At 34.4% G+C, this 19502-nt stretch overlaps 3 protein-coding genes across 3 annotated transcripts; all 3 read right to left on the reverse strand.

Annotated features, from left to right (window-relative positions):
- Window positions 1-1322: 1322 nt before the first annotated feature.
- LOC125212965 (UPF0481 protein At3g47200-like) lies at window positions 1323-4005 on the reverse strand. The gene is made up of 3 exons (XM_048113281.1): window positions 3216-4005; window positions 1892-2461; window positions 1323-1647 (listed from the first exon to the last, which is right to left on the reverse strand). Exons 1-3 carry the CDS (start codon window positions 3990-3992, stop codon window positions 1477-1479), a joined length of 1518 nt encoding a protein of 505 aa, XP_047969238.1. The 5' UTR covers window positions 3993-4005; the 3' UTR covers window positions 1323-1476.
- A 1396-nt stretch (window positions 4006-5401) lies between these two features.
- Window positions 5402-7774, reverse strand: LOC125209866 (xyloglucan endotransglucosylase protein 2-like). Its single transcript, XM_048109442.1, has 4 exons — window positions 7547-7774; window positions 7270-7370; window positions 6543-6736; window positions 5402-5531 (listed from the first exon to the last, which is right to left on the reverse strand). Exons 1-4 carry the CDS (start codon window positions 7734-7736, stop codon window positions 5402-5404), a joined length of 615 nt encoding a protein of 204 aa, XP_047965399.1. The 5' UTR covers window positions 7737-7774.
- A 5479-nt stretch (window positions 7775-13253) lies between these two features.
- LOC125211832 lies at window positions 13254-15512 on the reverse strand. Its single transcript, XM_048111770.1, has 2 exons — window positions 15120-15512; window positions 13254-14025 (listed from the first exon to the last, which is right to left on the reverse strand). The coding sequence occupies exons 1-2, from the start codon at window positions 15440-15442 to the stop codon at window positions 13545-13547; spliced, it is 804 nt and encodes a 267-aa protein (XP_047967727.1). The 5' UTR covers window positions 15443-15512; the 3' UTR covers window positions 13254-13544.
- Window positions 15513-19502: the final 3990 nt, after the last annotated feature.

The raw sequence follows: 19502 nt of genomic DNA on the forward strand, positions 1-19502 counted from the left end.
AGTCAAAAAATGGATTATTTATTGCCGGATGGATGTAAAAGGAAAAATAGAACATTTAATAGCGGTTAAAACAAAATTTTAAGCATCACAATTTTCAAATTTTCACATTTTTCTAAATCTCAACACAAAATAGTAACATCATTTAGTATTGCTCAAATATATTATTTTATTAAACTAGAAAATAGTTATTTCAACATTACAAGAATAAATAAATTAAAGAAATACTCTCACCGTTCTATAGTAACAGAGTCATTTTGTCATTTTGGTACGTTCCATAGTAACAGAGTCACTTCCTTTTTTAGTAAAAGTCAACACATTTTTCCACACCTACTTTACTCTCTTACTTTTTTCTCTCTTCATCTTTTCACCTTTTTCATTTTCCACCTTATTTTCTTTTTACTTAACTTAACTAACACAATCTTTCTTAATCTCCATGCTGAAAAATTTCGCCTCCATTACTATGGAACGGAGGGAATAATACTTACATTTAAAAAAAATGTATGACTTCAAATGGGACATGTCACTTAATATGAAGGAGAAACTATAACAACGGGAGATAAAGGTCCCAATATGAATTATGAAGCGAGCGTAGTTGTTCCACTGTTTTCACCGGTCCTAGTGCCAATGGCCAAAAACTTTGGACCACTTTGGAATCAGAACCAGCAAGTTATATTTCCTTGAAATTGTTCAAATTCAGGTTTTGCCGTTTGTGACCTTATGGGACCCTCTATGTGTCGGGATCCATCGTGAACCATTTGGGACCCTCTATGCGTCGGGGTCCGTCGTGGACCTTTTAGCACCCGCTATGCGTCGGGTCCATCGTGGACCTTTTGACACATGACACACGGCACACGGGGCACGGGTCATGGGTCACGGAACACCGTGCACTGAGCACGAGTCCCAGGTTATGGTGAAATGAGCACGGGTCACATGACATGGTGCATGGAGCGCAACTTGCAGCGAGGTAGCGTGCGCGCGTGGGCTCTCCGCCCATCTTAGTCCACGATAATTATTACACGTAATAATTCATCTTATTAATTTAATTAATCCCTTGGTTTTTATCTCATACCTTTTTTTGTTTTAGATTTAAATTTAATTTTAAATATTTATAATTTCATCTAATTCCATAATTTATTCTATAAACTTATTTGATCTGTCCATGACATAAGCATTGGTTTAAAAAATGGTGGTTCAATTGAAGTTCGTTTCAATCGATGAGCCCAACCCAAACCCACTTCGCTTTACTGATGGATCAAACCGACCACTCGGCCCGACCAACTCGACAAGTCTAGTAGTGTTGCTTAGCAGACGAGGTGCAGGGATAAAAAAATACTCACATCATGTCCAATTCAAGTAATAACCACACAAGGATTTGCTCCAACCCTCACATTCGTTCACACACACACAAAAGAAAAGAAAATCCCAAGCCAAACAAACAAGGCAAGAAAACCAAGACGTGAAGAGAAATGGCAAGCATTAAGCAGGTGGATTGATGTAACCTAAGACACTGTAAACAGTCTGGACAATGGTGAGGGCGAAGAGAAAGATGGCGGCAACGACCGAGAGAATGGCCCACGGATTCGTGAAGTAGGTGTGCATGAGGTTAGCCCTCCATTGGTGCCACGGCTTCTGGCAGTACTCACTTACCTGCAAGGGCGGACGCAGAAATTTAATTTGATACTAGAATTATATATACTATTATAAATTTTGAGACTCTTAAATTTTATTATTCCAGTCACACTTAAGTGGAGCATGTCCTGTTCGGTATGAAATTTTATGCTTTTTATTAGACAGGAAACATAATAAAGTAGAGAGAGTGTTTTTTATTAGGAAATGTGTCATTTTAAATGAAACTTTTAACTTGGTAAGGACTAAAGCCCCTCGCAGTTACCTGCTTGTGCACTTGCTCAAGGCTGCTCTCGGGGTCGAGCGTGATGTCCTTCGACAGCGAGTTGAACAGCTTGGCGACGGCCTTGTCGCTGCCGAGCGCGTTCTGTATGATCCCGCACGAGTGGAGCAGGCTGACGTCCATCGCGCTGTCGATGATGTTGTCCATGAAGAAAATGTACGAGGTGAGGTCGTTGCCCGCGCCCACGTGGAAGCGCTCGAACGCGATGAGGTTGAGGTAGAGCGACTCGAGCGCGTCGTCCACCACGATCAGGGGGAGCCTCAGCACCCCGCCGCGGAACGTGATGTCCTTGAGGCTCCGGGACTTGCTCCGCTTGATGCGGATCCCGGCCTCGTTGAGCTCCGTGGCCGAGCGGATGATGTCGTCCCCGCCCTGGTGGGCGGGGGCCGCGGCCCCCGCCTTCTGCTTCTTGGCGCGAGGCTCCTCGAGAAGGAGGCTCTTGCGGTATATGTCTAGGATGTGGAGGCAGTGGTTGAACTCGTGGAGGTGTTTGGCGTGATTGATGTTTTGTTGGAAGAATTTTAGGATGCGTTTGGTCAGATCTCTGCAGTCCTGCACTCATCATATGTATATGTGATACAAGCAAAACTTCATATTAATAACAAATTACAAACCAACAATATGGAGGTTATTACCATTTTAGTTCATTTAGATAATTTGGTTTTTTAATAAACAAAGATCATGCATGTCATTTCTTTATATTTTTTGTTAATTTTAAATATTTATAGGTGGTGTTCGGTTTGCAAGATAAAATAATAACAAGATATAATCTAGGATTGAGTTGTGAGATTATTTTAGTCATGGGTGGGTTAACTATGACTAATTATCCCATGATTATCCATCTAGGATTGAATCTCATGAACCAAACACACTACAAATTTAATACCTCGATACAATCTTGCAAACCGAACACCCCTTGTATAGTTCTATTTGGATATAATGACCCCATGTTTTTCTAATTTGAATTATTTAAATAGTATAACAAAACAGTGTAAAAAATGACCTCCATATATGTTGTAATAATGAACCTTCGTGTTTTGGTTCTCAATTCTGCATTAACAATTAGTATACTATGATCACAGAAAAACTTATATATATAACGAGTTAGCAATAAAATAAGTATTCAATTCAATATATATAGTACAGTGTAATACTTTATCATTTCTATCTTTACTTATTTTGGTTAAATAGTTGAAAAAATCATTAAATTTGGCGTGCAATTTGGTCATATTGGATATAATTTTACGAAAAAAATTGGTCGTAAATCTAAATTTAGAATTTTTGGTGGTTTAGTGTTGTGTTTTACCTTGAGCGACTTGTCATTCTGCACGGCCACGAGCTTCTCGAGAACCAGCATCGGTAGCTGGTTCTCGAGCATCAGCATATCCCGCTTTAGATACGGCACAATGTATAGCTTTCCGTGTTTGCTGAAGATCGGATCGTTTTCCGCGTAGTCTCTCACCACGGCCGCCCGCTCGGCCGGCGCCTGCTGGCTGGGGACCGGGGCCTGCGCCCTGGTCCACGGCCAGCACGCGTGGCCGATGCAGGACGTGGGCGGGGGCGGGAGCTGGTGGACGCCCGAGCCCCCGGCGTCCGTGGCGCACGCAACACGGAGTATCTCCAACATGAAGCACCCGTCCACGATCATCAGCTCGAGGAACTTGGCCGTGTCGTTGTGCCACTTGTCCCCGAGCTGGTCGTAGGCGTCCTTGAGGTCCTGGGCCACGGGGGCCAGGGCGTCCACGTAGGCCTGGAGGGGCCTACTGGAGCGCTTGAGGAAATGGAGGAGCGCGCGGCGCTTGTGCTCCTCCATTGCCCTCAGGTGGACGCTCCCGTGGTGGTAGGGGCCGAAGGAGACGATCTGGGGCTTGTAGGCCCGGGTGTTGACGTCGGTCACCGAGGCCGGGATGCGGTAGATGGAGCGCTTGCTCCAGTGGGCCGACTCGGCCGAGGTGTTGGGGAGATTTTCGAGATCGTTGTCGATGTCGACGACCCATTGCATTTTGGGCTGGGGTTGTTCGTCGTCGGCCATGATGTGTGCGAGGAGTGAGTTGTGGTGTGTAGCGATATTTATGTCTCTCATGTTTTTTGTTTTTTGGAGTTAGTGTGCTTTGCCTAGAGTTGAAGCAAATAGTCACACTAATTAAATTGGTAGGGCTTCATTACATTACATTCCTTTCGTGAATACTAGGATTGAGATGCTCTGTTGTAAGTGACCTTGTCCTGTTTCTCAATTTAGGGAGATTCTTGTTTGCTTTTGAGCTGTGGGAAAAGAGAGTCATTTTCACACTTCTATGACTAGATCATAGTTATTACTCTTATAGTTAAGTTTTACTATAAATGTTGAGATTCTATATATGGAAAAATTAATGTTAATATAGGAGTACTTTTTATAAGATAATGTTGCTCAATTTAAACATAAGTGAATCAGACGGAGAAGCCGCTCTGCACAAGATGTCTACCAGTAGTAGTAATATTCAATTGAAAAGCATCACAAATTTTCAATATTTCACTCTTAATATGCTGGAGTAATATTAACTGTGGGAGATAAAGGTCCCAGCATAGAAATAATTTTATTGATTATATTAAGTTATTTGATAAATTATATGCATATATTTTCTTTCCTTTGTAAAAAAGAATAATACTACTTTGTTTTACATATAAAGGGCAAAAGACAATATTTATTTTACTAGCATACGATCAGATATATTCTAGATTGGTCGCAAGCATAGGTGTATGTATCAACTAAAGAACAATGGACATGATTACTATATACTATTACTATAGTAGTATATCTTATAATCTTCTTGGCCAGTTTTAATTTAAAAACTCATTATATACAATCCATTATTCAATATTCATACTCCATGATCTATTTATCCATATTTCATAGCTCATTAATCAATATTCGTACACCATATATAGTCTATTTAGTTCACACTTTCAGAACCAGGAGCTTATATTTTCACACTTTCACAACATATTCAAAAGTTTAAATAAAATAACAGAAAAGAGGATGAGAGAAATTAGACAATGAGTGGAAGAGATGAAAAGAAGGAACAATTGAGAAATTTGCGATAAAAGTATTCAACTCCAAAAACATTATGAAGTGAACTAAATTCAATTAAAAATTGTGATTTAAGTACCAATTATTTTAATATAGCAATAACAAAATAATACTAGTACATCATTTTACTACCATAATTTAAGGAAGAAAATTGATGGTCCCCGCCGACGGTTAAAGGTAACACTCATAATTAAATAAGAAAAAAACTTTTCTCAAGATATGAAATTTTTCAAAATGATAATGGTGCTCACATGCTCAAATCAGCATCAAGACAATGCTGATATTCATAATCATACATAAGTACTAAATAGAGAGATAAATCAACACCCACAAAAGTAACATATCATATGAAATGTTGAGCTTCTCTCCCCAATTTGTATTAATCAGCACCAATACATAACTATATATGTATCAAATAGTATCACTCAACAATCACTACACCACATTGCATTGGACCATATCATATGTCCCTGTCCCTCTTGCACTCGGGCGGCGGGGTCGGGTATCGGGTCCGGTCGGTTGAACGCACGGATTGGGATATCGTCTACGAAAAATCTGCCACAATAAATCATATGCATTGCCATTTAATTCCTCTCTTGATATGTTATAGTACTAAATGATACACCTAGTAAAATCATATGCAACCAAAATATGCACTAGAGTAATTAGAATAACAACAATTATTAATAGCAATCAAATTACTAAAGTGTCATATGGTTGGTAAAGAATGAATTGTGATAATATGATAACTATGCATCCTCTAAACTTTTAAGACATGTTTAATTAAATTTTATTTGCATATTTAAAGATTGAAAAAATGTGATAAAATAGCCCCTCCATCAACGGGGACAATAGAAGATATTAAGATGTTGATGGTCGTGTAAAGTCAAAAGAGGCACATGGTCCCTACTAATTTAATTGAATCCAACCAGCATATTATACTAAGGTAGAGACACATGGAAAGCCATCCATTAATGTTAAATTTTCTTGGACATACCTGTTGTTACGTAAATAGAGGCGGACACAGGTGACAGAAATTGTGTGTTTAAATCTATACCAAACTATTTTTATATTTTAATGCTAATTTTACAAAAATTGTCTGAGATCAATTTTATCCCTTAGCCTATACATATGAAAATCAAATTATCAGATTATAAAATTCCAAGGGACTGAAATTAGAGAAAGAAAGAAAGCAAGAAAAATAGCTCAAAAAAATTTGTTTGAGAAATCAAGAAGAAAATATTAAATATCCAGTAGCAACTAGCAAGATATCCAAAATTCCAAATTAAATATTACTTCTACATATTTAATATGCATTAACCGAATCTTGTTGGCCCAATTAATTTCACGCGCCACAGACTCTTAAGTCAAAACTATGTTGATTTTATAACCAACACTACCACTCTCAAGAACCAAACAATTTGACTTCTTCGACTCTTGTGATTTGGAGATTTCAAGATTGGTCAACAACATATTTTCCTAGCCTGGCTAATTGAGCAAAATTGATGGAATCAATGTTGCAATTTGAACAGAAATGGTGGAAAATGAAATAATAGGAAGACTTACACAATTTGGTAGAGATTCCACAAGATAGAGTAGGAGTGGAATTCTTTGGTTGGATCAAACCAAAGATAGATTCTTTGTTCTTTGTCCCCTTTTCCACCAGTGTATACATTTGTTTGCAAGATGTATGGCTGTCCAGTTCTATTTCCCAAGAATTCAAAGTCTATCTCATCGTGCTCTGAGTTTTGGGAAGATAGCTACAACCACAAAACAATTAAAACTATTGTTATAGAGTATAAACAAAAGAACTCATCTTAAAAGACTAGTTTATCAGCACTGAGAACTAATGTAGTCGATAAACCAAACATCAAGATTGGAGTTCGTAAAAAACTACAAATCGGTATTTATATGTAGTTTGGCGTCAGAAACGAAGTAAATCAATCCATAACCACAAAATTTCCGAAGCGGGAACTTGGGCTTCTGTACATACATATTTAGGCCCAACTCGATTCCTAGTGTTATTAACAGAGTTCATTGCTTTTGTCTATATGTCCACCTTTTGAAAATTATATTGTGAAATCGTTTTTCTTGACATTGACCCAAACATATATGGTATCAAAAGGAGTAAGCAATTCATGATTACTTGTGCTAATTTCGTAACATATTCTCATAGGATTTTCCATCAAAACAAGCATGGAAGAAGAGACTACTAAGAAATCATTAGTTTGTCTCCATTCATTTCCAAAAGAAAACTTGCTAAAAAAGTACTAGTATAGTAAACTTTACTCACATAAAAAGCAGTAACAGTTCCAGCAGAATCCCCACCAACCAGCTTCAAATGCATACTAAAGTGTCCAAATAGATATGAACCCTTAGATTGGAATCCAGTACCTAAAACCAAACAAAACAACAATCATCATTAACTCTCTCTCAAACACACACACACACTCCCAAAAAACTAGCCTAACGAGATAGAGCTCATTAAGTCTATAAACCACACACCGGCCAATGTGAGACATTGAGTCGAGAGAGAGAGAGAGAGAGCATATGTGTATATATATATATACCAGTTTGGTTGTCAAGAAGAAGCTGGATCTCAGAGCCGCCATTGAGGTATTTGATGTGGTCGAAAGCCCAAGTGGGGACGTAGTTTCTGCCGAAGGGGACATCCACTGCTTTTTTGGGCGCCGCCGCCAGTGCTGCGGCGGCGAGCATCAGCAGGCCAAGGGAGAGGCTGCAGAGGGAGTGAGAAGCCATGTTTGTGCAGAGAATATGTGAGAATGAAAGAGGAGAGTGGTGCAGGCCTCTTTATATAGGCCTACGCCCCTTGCATTTCCTCTTGTATTAATAATAAATGAACTGCTACTATTTCCAATTTTTTTATTTCTCTAGTGTGTATGTGCAACATAACTTCTCTGACTATTTTATTCCATGCGTTTCAATCAGTTAGGAGATCGAAAAAAGTTAGTAAAACATAGTAATGGAAAAATAAGAAAATTTAAATAAGACGGTTGCGCAGATGTAGAAAAAGGGGCATTTTTATACTGGATCCATAATTGTTAACAATTTTATTATAAATTAAATTATGTATCCCAAATTTTATTGAAAGACCAATTATTCATAACATGTTATCTACTGTGTATCCTCAACCTAGTTCTATAATCTACAACTCCAGATCTCATTTATCCAATATCTATTTATTCACTATTCACACTTCATAACTAACTTATCTTCATTATAAAATATAGAACGAGAGAATTAAACACAAAGCATGAACAAAAGAAAATGAAAGTTGTTGCACTGCCATGTTGTCTGTCGATTTATACAGTATAATCACATATCGCACTTTTAAATTTAAATTTTTGGATGCATTATTTGTGAAGTTGTCAATTACTAACATTTTATTTAATTTAGTGCTCATAAGTTCATAATTATTACACTGCTGGTTGGTTCAATTGAATACCTCCATCTGTTTATTTGAGAAGTTGTCAATTACTCCCTCCGTCCCGCTTTAAGAGTCGGTTGAGTTGGACACATGTTTTAAGAAAAAAGTGTTTGGGTGTGTAATAAATAAAATATTGTAGGGGATGTTGGGATCCACTTTTAATTGAGTATCCAATAAATAAACGTTATAGTGGATGTTGGGACCCACTTTTAATTGAGTGTCCAATAAATAAATGTTATAGTGGATGTTGAGACCCACTTTTTAACACTTTTTTATTAGTTGTAGCGGATGTTGGGATCCACTTTTAACAATTTGTAGGCATTTTTTATTAATTTATCTCAACCGGGACTCCTAAAGCGGGACGCCCAAAATTAATCAACCGGGACTCTTAAAGCGGGACGGAGGGAGGAACATTTTATTTAATTTATTGCTCATAGGTTCACAATTATTACAGAGCTGGTTGGTTCAATAGAATACCTCCATCTGTTTATCATCCGGATATTATTTCACAAGGTAAATTATTAAATTCGCATATTATTAAATTTGAGTTTTACGAATTAGAAAATGATATTGAATTGCAATTCAATGTGTCACGTGAAGAGACGCATATCAATTGCATAATACATTGTCGGTTAAGGGTTGTTCAAATTATTTACTATTTCAAGATTGTTGGTACAAATTTATTTCTCAGAAGTTGCCAAAAAAAATTGTAACCATATCAAAAAAGGTATGAGATTTATCATTCCCCAATAAATAGTTTTTACTACTCCATATCTAACTAATGTTTATTATTCACAAAGTGCGCTGCTACATATGGAAATTTGGAATGTATGTTGTATGATATCAATGCTAAATTATATACGGCATAAATCACATGAGTATTAATTTGCTTCAATAATGGAGACTAATAATAGTTCCCCATTAACTTCTGCGATGTCTCAAAGCTCCATTTTATTAGATGAAGGAGAATTATCTTACAAACACTCATAGAAATAGTCTCTAAAAATATTTAAAATGTTATAAAAATGATACTTGATTTACTGGTCACACTCAAAATAAATGATACTCCACTTAGTGCTATATTTTACACAACATGTTCATGTCTTCTACTTACTTTTAGTGAAACACTTACATTATTTGATTATTTCCACATCTAACAATACTTTTTCGTTCTGTCATATTCAAAGTGATGCGTTTTATTTTTTTAAAGTGTCTCACTAAAAGTGTGATATTTATAAAAATTAAACATCATTTCAATTTTAATTCTTTTTCCACTCAAATAAAAAAGAATATTCAACTTTCAATTGGAGGAGTGCATATTAAAAATAAAAATATTGTATCCACTCTCGATATTCTCTCGTTCTCACGTGAGTCTCTCTCTAGTTTTTATGTTAAGGGCCTCGGTTATCGGTATTTATTCCCTAATTATGATCAAGATCTGATTGAGTTGGCAATCTCCCATGATGCATGGATTATTTTAAAGTAACAGTAATATGACAATTTCTTCATTCAGCAGGTTGACCTATTTCACTACCGCTCGTGTTTCCTATATAATAATCTGATTTGATAATATTGTTTAAGAAGGATAAAAATTTCAAATTAAACCCTAATTTATAATCTAATTTATCAAAAAAGTTCCAAATCATAAGTTAATTAAACCTTAGACTACCGACTTTATATCAAAATATCACTCTTCTTTTTTCGATATCAGAGATCTTGTCGTAACTTATTGTATGCCACTATAATTTTTTTGTCGTAACTTGTATTCACTATAATTTTTTTTTTGTGTTCTAATACTCTCGTATTAAAAAAAAGACAAGTTACATCAATATTTTTCAAACAAATTTAAAATTTTGGGTTTAATTAAATATTTCTCATAATTCAGAGTATTTTTGATAAGTTAATAATGTAATATAGAATTTAGTTTGATATTTATCATTCTTAAAAAATACTATTATAAAAACATTATATTACATCAATTTATTATATAGAATGTTGCATTAAGGATGATGGGTAGAATGGCATTATTCTTTTACAAAAATATACTCCTGAAATATGACTATGGAACAAAAAATTTCATTTTCTAAATGAGACACTTCTTCAAGAACAATGATATATGGAGCACAACGGATGTGGTTTGGGTAAGAGTCATGTGCGATGATTTATAATTAATTGATTGCAAGGTGAAATTGCAAAGCTCTATTTCAAAACCAAAATCATGTGCTTGAGTGCTCATAACTTCAATTTCTTTGTTTATTTTTCTGGCAAATCCCATTATTAATTTGGTGATTATTGAGCTGTCTTTCATTAATGCTGCCACCATACATTAATTATCACAATACAACCCTGCACCAGATCATATCAATTCAGTTTTCACCTCTTAATTCATGTGCAAATATTGCGTATCAAAATAATTGCTCCATTTAACAAGAGCATATAGATAAAATTGAATTTGAAATATTATACAGAATCTAATAATTCGAGGTGTTAAGCATAAATAAGTCGAGCTTGTCTAAAAATTATGCGTATCAAATAAATAAATGTATTTCTATATATGATATTGCGTATCAAAATAATGATTTACAAGAGTCAATGTATCATTTGAAAAATAAACCGAATCATAAATTGGTATGTAACTAATTTAGTTCTTTTTTATCAATCACCTTTAAAACTGAACAATTTCATGTCACCCTGTGGGAGAGCTCAAGGGGCTTCAGCTCCTACTAAACCTTTTATTTTATTTTATTTTATTTTATTTTCTTGTATAGACTCATCAAATATATTCAAAATATATGTAAATAGTGTATAAAAGCTAATGATTTAAATAAATAAAAAATATTTTTTGAATAAAATTTATAAAATATAGCTCACACGAATGAATTTTTCTGCGTCTAACCATGCATGTCGCTAGAACATTTAGATCATATGTTCTTCCAGCTATTTTTCGGCGTTCGTTCCAGTAGACCAGTAAGGATTCAGCTCATCCTTTTATGAAATTATATAAAAATAAACCAGACAATTGCCATGTTTCTATCCTTAAAATGATGAAAAAAAAGTATGGAGTGGTATTAATTGTCTATAATTAGAATTGAATTTGGGTTGAATAACAATTGTTTCTGTTGGAAGAAACAAAAAAAATGATGTTTTCTTTGTTTGATCAAGTTGTCTAGTTACGTTTGCAAACGTAACTTTAGATCTCTCCCATAGATTCTAAAATTAGAATATAGTTTCTCCATGTGACCAACTCATTAGGGTTTCTGTTCTTGGCAACAACAGCCAGATTCAAGCTGTTTCGTTGCATTATTATGGTGCGAAAATCAATGAAATCTGTTACTCCTATTATAACAAAATTTGTGAGCCTTCAACCATTCCGAGGGCAACACGAGTCGTTGCGCGATGCCACGATCTAGTCGATTGGTCACACCAACTATAGATTCTCATTCGACTATATATTTTTTTCGCTTGCATAATGTACATAATTTTACAGTTTCAACTGGTATTTTTCGGCTTTCGATAAAATTAAGATTTAAATTAATTTCATATTTTAATTAAATTATAAAATTTAATATAATTATAATGATTAATAAATAAAACACATAAGAAATGAATAGAAATTAAAAAGTGGTGTAGGGCTATGAATACTGAAAGGAAAAGCGGTTAAAAAACATGGATTGTGGATGGCCTCTCATTAGTGTAGTATTTTATTTTGGACTAGAATAACAATTTCATTCAATGATATTGCAACATAAAACATTTTCTTCTAGATGTTTTCACAAGCTTAGTTAATTGCACTTTTACACCTTATCATACTACAACTATATAGAAGGGACAGACAGGGGTTGTCATTATTGTCTTGTTGAGCTTGCATTTTTATAAATGAAGTTAGGTTTCTTTGCAAAACTCATCACTACAGTAATAAGACAAGAAATTTTATGGGCTCTACATGTATTAGAGAGTCGCCTATCATGTGATAACATTTTCTTAATATAAATTAAGTCAAGAAAATATTATTATGTGAAAGTGTGTGGACCTAGGTATTTGCTCGGTTAACGACTATAGAGAGACGCCAAAACAACAACTGAAACCGGGACTGCGAAGGGTTCGCTTAGCTTGCTGGGTTCGAACTTGGGTGTAATCTTAGAATTGGTTGAAGTTATCTCAAAACAACTAAATTACATGTTCCCAACACCAATATCCAATACCATACATAGGTCACACTCAAAAATCAAAATCAAGTTTCCAACACCAATATCCAAAAGCGGTTAATAACAATAGAGTAAAGATCAATTTTTGTTCTAAACATATGACAAAAATATGAATTTGGTCTAAAACATTCACTTCTTGAAAAACAGGTCCATATAAATGAAAATGTCGATGAAGTAGTCCTTTTTTTTACGGTTCCGTCAAAAAACTAGCGGTCAACGCTAATTGCACAGTGGCATGACCGTTAGTTTTTTAATGGAACCATCAAAAAAGGACCACTCCAACAAGGATTTCATTTGTTATTGACCTGTTTTTCAAAAAGTAAATGTTTTGGACCAAATTCGTATTTTGGTCATATGTTTAGGACCAAAATTGACATTTACTCTATTTATAACCAGCGAGCAGGCAACGTGAATCTCCTAAGTCCTAACCAATACCACCCTAAAGTGTGTGTGCGTGTGTGTTTTTTGAGGCCCATAAATATGACCCAAGTAGACAAACATATATATTCCTGAAGAAACGAGAAGATAAGAATATAGACTTGAAACTTTAAGAAAAACTCAACCCATATAACCACGAAACATAAAGATACAGCAAATATGCAAGAAGAAGAAACAAGAGAAGAATGTTCCAGAACACATAATTCCATTTCTTTAAATAACACATAGTACAAGTACAAAAGCCTAAACCTTCAAATGTCAACTCGAATATATAGACTCATTTATAAGATACGTCGATTTGAGTTCAGTTACAGGGTCGCTGTATCTTTTCTTCTTCTACGAATTTCATAGCAGCATTCGAGTATATATATTCATGTCAAAATCAACTCTAGACTGGCTGATCATAATCGACAGAGAGTGGCCAAGTAAAATTGGGTGTAGCTAAATATTGCACATGAACTTCAGCTTAAAATGCGTTTATTTTCCCTTCAAAGCCTTACTTTTACTATTGACTGGCTCTTGACTTGATGCCTGAGCATCGGAGGGCTCAGATACGGTAGCAGGAGAATCGTCAGTTAGGATATCAGTTGAATACTTTTTTATCCTCAATGATATAAGAACACTAGATGAGATCCCGAGAAGGGGAAATAAATATGACCAAACCTGAGACTTCTGGGAGCCGGATGCTGAACCTACGGCAGCACTGGCAAGGCTGCCGATTGAGGTGTTCTGCAAGATCATGGGCATGCACCCAATGACAGTTGGAAGTAAGAAATCAACGAGGAAGCCAACCTTAGTAGCAGCCAATGCATAGTTTATGACATAGGATGGTACAGGTGAGAATCGAGCAAGAAGAACAAATTTCCAACCGTCACGCTCAACTCCCCTTGACAACATGTTAAAGTATTTATTTTTCTGAATCCTTTCAGCTGCAGAGCCATAACTTCGAAAGATAAATCTGTCAGGGAAAGACAGATCAAATCAGATGACATTGCTAGAAATTTCACACACAACCCAGAAAGAGAGAGAGAGGGAGATTCGAATCAGATCGCATTTCTAGAAAATGATCCTTGTGTGCCAAATAAGGGAATAGAATATGAAACGAAAAAATGGTATTGTAAAATACAAATTAAAAAATAAAACTTGTTTTGGTAGCAGTTCTGCCATTAACTGAAATGTTGTTTATATTTCTAACACCCACCCGTCGAAATATAGAAGATATCACAGAATATCTTAAATGGGCAACAATGTAACACCGGCCGACATTAGCAGACGTGAAACTATGACAGTGACATATATCTATTGCAAACAGCAGATAACCATATCTTTCATACTCGGTTAAAGCTCCATTCGGTTAAATAATATTTTGCTTCTTCTCCAATTACCACTAGCTATATGGCTACACAGTCGATCACAGATGGCTGGTGGGATCATGCTAGTCCTTAAATTGTTACTGTCGTCTTAAAGGATTTTATTCTGACAAGTACTCCTTGTCCTTTCGCGGCGTTTCTCCCACTAGGTTTTTGCCGGAATGGTTTTAACGAGGCTCTACCCCCAACTCCTCTGTCAGTGATTTCTAGGGGTTTAGGTGTTCATTATCTTTTCGTTTCATTCCAATCACAACTAGCTATAGAATAAAAATTCACAAACTCCTCCATTTAAGTCAAATATCAGATATAGAGACCATCAACAATCTATATCTGACTGCACATGAGCTGAATGTAAATATGTAATGTATATGCTGACTCAATTACAGTAGAACACAGGCTATGTTGAAATGAAACAGTAAAACACAAAATTAACAGCATAACTTGAACACTTCACGTAACAGATCACACAACCATCAAAACCATAGCTCGAATTTTAAATCCAAACAACAAAAGCAGGAAAAGAATGTCTGTATTTCTCAATTCCTATTAGATATTAAGAATTACTCAATTGCAGTCAACTCAAAATAGCGAAACATCATCCAACCAGCTAAAGTTACCAGAAGATATTTCGAATGTATCAATTACTAGGCTAAAATTGGGGAAAAGAGATAGGAGGAAGTGCCTGCCGATCCAGAAGGAGAGAGAGGCGCCGAGGATTTTAGCCGTGAAGACGCACAGAAGCGCCGGCAAAAATCCGAAGAGCATCGAAGCGCCGGCCTCGAAGAAGACGGCGTAGGGGAGGCAAAGCGCCAAGGTGATCGTGTGAAGTCCGACGTAGGCGGGGATCGCCCAATGCCCTAGCCGATCGGACATTTCTTTCAGCCATTGCATCATGGCGGAGTTATCCCATCCTAATTGCTCGCCAAGCTGCTTCCTCATGACCACCGCCGCGGCCAGAGTAATCACCGCCACCGCAGTCCCCCATCGCCCGCCCAATAAACCCATTTTCCGGCGCCTGAGAGTCTGCGTTCTTCCTTCGCTTCGCTTTGCGTGACTGTGTGTCGTGCGTGTAGTAGCCGCTCCTGATTTTGTTTACCAAAATACCCTTTGACTTCTAAGGAATTCTAAAATAGACCACGATTTTGCGTTAAATGCCACAAAACCCCTTTTTGAATTATAAGATATTTTGCTTATTTGTTTAAGCGAAAAAATAACTGAATTTAAAGAGAATGAGGACAAAAATATAGTAATAATAGTTTACTTTTAAATTGGTTGATGGTCCGATTAAATAAAATTAGCTCAGCAAGGGTTTTACTTTTAACATGATAGTAATAGACTGCCTAAACCCCTAAACCATTACGTTGGTTCTGGTTCGCATGTTTGTGATGATTTACTAAATTACCAATCCAGTTATTAACTGAATTTATGATTCTTGTTTAAGCATGCATTCCTAGTTGAAAGATTGTTCAATCGGAGTGTCTGCATGTAGTGGTTGATGCTCGAACTAAAGGTTACAAGTTCAAATGACTGGCCTTTAAAATTTATGTAATACTACTTTTATAAATACGTCCATTAATCAATTGAATATACACGTATTACAATAGTAGTATTTCTTTAAACACCAAATATAAACTAATGCGTAAAAAATGCTAAAGACTTAGAAGGAGCAATAAAATAAAAAGGTTAATTAATGGCTAGTGAAAATTTGATTTGTCATGCACATTTAGAAACTTAAATGACAAATAATGAAATTTATAAAAAAAAATTCAATTCCAATAATAATTTTTGGTAAATGTGTTGTTAAATTGATAAGCATATGTAAAGTATTGATGATGCAAACGTGTATTTATGTGATAACATGACATCAATTTTGAGCCTAATAAATAAAAAAAATTCAAATTTGGTCAAATTAATTTTTTTTAAATACTAGTATTTCTTAAAACTTGTGCGGTAAATTAAGACATTTATTTATGAACAAAGTAGTAAGTATACTATTAACAGCAATAATAATGATGATGTTATTCTTCACCACTTATAAAATATAGTAATGTGAAGTTTTGTTGCATGTGATTTTATGTGGTGATGGTAAGCCCAAAATACAGAACCCAGCCTAACTTTTTGGGCCCACTTTTTTTGCATTACATTTCAAATTCAAAGTCTTCAACTTTAGGTACAGATTGTTTAAATGTGAGATTCTTTGATATTAAATCTGACTTCAATTTTATCTTTTAGTGTCACAGCAAGTTGAATTAGATTTGGACAAACAAATACTACTGCAGATGATGTGTTGAGACACATTTTCATGCTTCTTGTTTGCTCTTTTTATGCTTTTCTATCCTTTGTCTGTTTTTGAATTTTAATTATTAGCTTTTAATGATTGATACGCACATACAATAGGAGTTGAAGAATAGGATAGTCAAAATTCAAAAAAAATATAGTGGCTGCTCAAATCATTTTCAGTTTTGCCATTTTTATTTTAGACATATAAAACAAAATTTAAATGCTAATAAGATAAATCACAAACAGTTCTCATGTAGAATCAAAACTAGGAGTATATGCTATAGAATATCCAGCAAATAGGTATCTTAGTTTTCATTTTTATATCATGAAAAACGTTAATGTATGTTTATTTACTTATTTTCAATTTCTATAAACATTAATACATTGATTAACAATGGGATCCATATTCATTCATAAGAAAACATTTCACAGCTTTCTCGGCAATTTTTTGTTTGAAATCAAAACTCAAATCTCCAAAATTCTATTTTTATTGTAGTATATTGGTATTAATCTTAGAACAAATAGAAATAAGCATGAGATAAATTTCAATTAGATTCTCTAATCTAAGCTAATTAAACAATACTACTACTTACATCCACAAATTAGTCTACATTCTTTTTTCTATTCTTTTTTCTATTTTGAGTTGTTCATCAAAATTAATTTTATCAATAAAGTAAGTTACTTTCAATGAAATAAGTTTCATAATCTCATTTTTTACTAACAATACAACAATCATTTTATCTATATATCTATGTATCTCTTAGTTCATCAATTTTGTATTAAGTACAAGTTTACAATTCATGTAGTCTAGTGTACAAAACTAGTATATTTGTTTGGCAGATGTAGTAATATTTTAGTTTTTATGATTACAGTGTAATGTAATTAAAATACTCTTTCAAAATTTCATAATTATTGTGGGTCTATCATATATACTAAAAAGTGAAATAATTGTTAGTTATAGAAACCAATACCCTTCTAGAAACATAATGAAAATATAATCATATCAAATTCCATATTAATATTTTTTTAATTGACTTTTGAACTGAGCGGACAAGAATCAACGAGGTCACAAATTAATTAATGTTGTTTATGATAAGAAGTTGCTCACACTGAAATGAAGTAATTTTAAAAAATTACTCCCAATAGGATTAAATGAATGACGTGTCGGTTATTTATTATTTATCGTGATAGGCAAGACAATGGCCTGTTAGGTTATAAACATATTATAAGGCGGGAAATAGCCAAATACAAAAGCTTCTAGTCAAAGTAAAGCCCCTAATTTTGAATTTACAACCAAACGTGACCTTACATTACAAGAAAAAATAGTAATCATCTCTTTATCATTGACCGCTCATTAGATTCTATTTTAATTATTATTCATCTAAGGATAAATGGATAATGATACCGTACTAGAGTATTCAAACCCATCTCTAACTGACTCATCTCCGACCATACTCCAAAAATGAGTTTTAGCGTAGAAATCTTCTTCAATCATATATTAAATTCAAATTCATTTTTGGTGTTTTTTGTGAAACAACAACAAATATGGTGTTACTGCAAAATTTTTGTGAGACAAAAACTAAAAAATGGTGTAAATTTTGATTTTGGTGTAAATGGTTGGAGTAAAACTACTTCTTGGTGTGACGCAATGGCGGATCCAGAACATGTAATCCGTGGGGTCGAAAATACTCCCTCCGTTATAAACGAGTTACGCTACATTCATTTTTGGGACGTCCCACCATAAGTAAGTCATTCCCTTAAAGCAAAAAATCTTTCCTCTTACTTTGTTTTCTCAAATACTTTATTCTTTCCACTCCTCTACTTTTCTCTATCTCATACTTTACTATCTCTAATTTAACTCGTTAAAATTTAATTCATTAAATCATATGCCAAAAAGAAATGACTCGATTATAACCGATGGAGGGAGTATAATATATAAATAATTATTTAAAAATCATTATATTTTAAGTAGTCACTAAATATTTGTATATACAATAGCCATTAAAATTCTCATTACCCAATATTTTAATAATAATTTCAAAAAATGAGTAAACAAAAAATATAATAAAATTGTAGTTGATGAAATGAAACGGTCTAACAATAATGAGTGAGATACTCCTGTCATAAAATTAGATTATGCGATATAGCATGCAACATTTTCAGTCTATATGAATTCACTGTTTGAACAAAATTGGGACGTTTGTATGTCTTATAAATTAAACATAAAACTTCAAATATTTTAGCAATATCAATAACGCAATGCGGACTCTTTTGCGTATAACTAAATACACTAATTTGTAGTATAATTAATAAATCAAAAAATAAAAGCATATGTACAAATGCGATAAAATCGACACTTCTCTCCCCTGTATAATGATGTTCAATCGGTTAAAATCCAAATCGGATTGGCAGTACAAATTTTGGAAATTGAACTATTTTTTTATGGTTTAGACTAAAACCGTCTCTTATAATTTACTCCATCCATTCCACAGTAATAGAAACGTTTCGTTTTAAGCTCTCATTTTGAAAAAATGATAATAAATAGTTAGAGTGGAGAGAGAGTAAAGTAAGAGAGAATAATGTAGTGAAGAGTCTTATCTATAATATTATCTCTCTTACTTTACTCTTTCTCCACTTTAACTATTTATTATTATTTTTTCAAAATAAGTGCTCAAAACGAAACGCCTTTGTTACTATAGAACGGAGGGAGTATAAGTTACTCACTCCGCCGTTAGTAGAATTATTTTTATTTTGATAAGTTCCATAGTAGTGGAGTCATTTCTTT

Source organism: Salvia hispanica, chromosome 3 (assembly GCF_023119035.1).
Source record: "Salvia hispanica cultivar TCC Black 2014 chromosome 3, UniMelb_Shisp_WGS_1.0, whole genome shotgun sequence".
Taxonomy (NCBI): Eukaryota; Viridiplantae; Streptophyta; class Magnoliopsida; order Lamiales; family Lamiaceae; genus Salvia; species Salvia hispanica.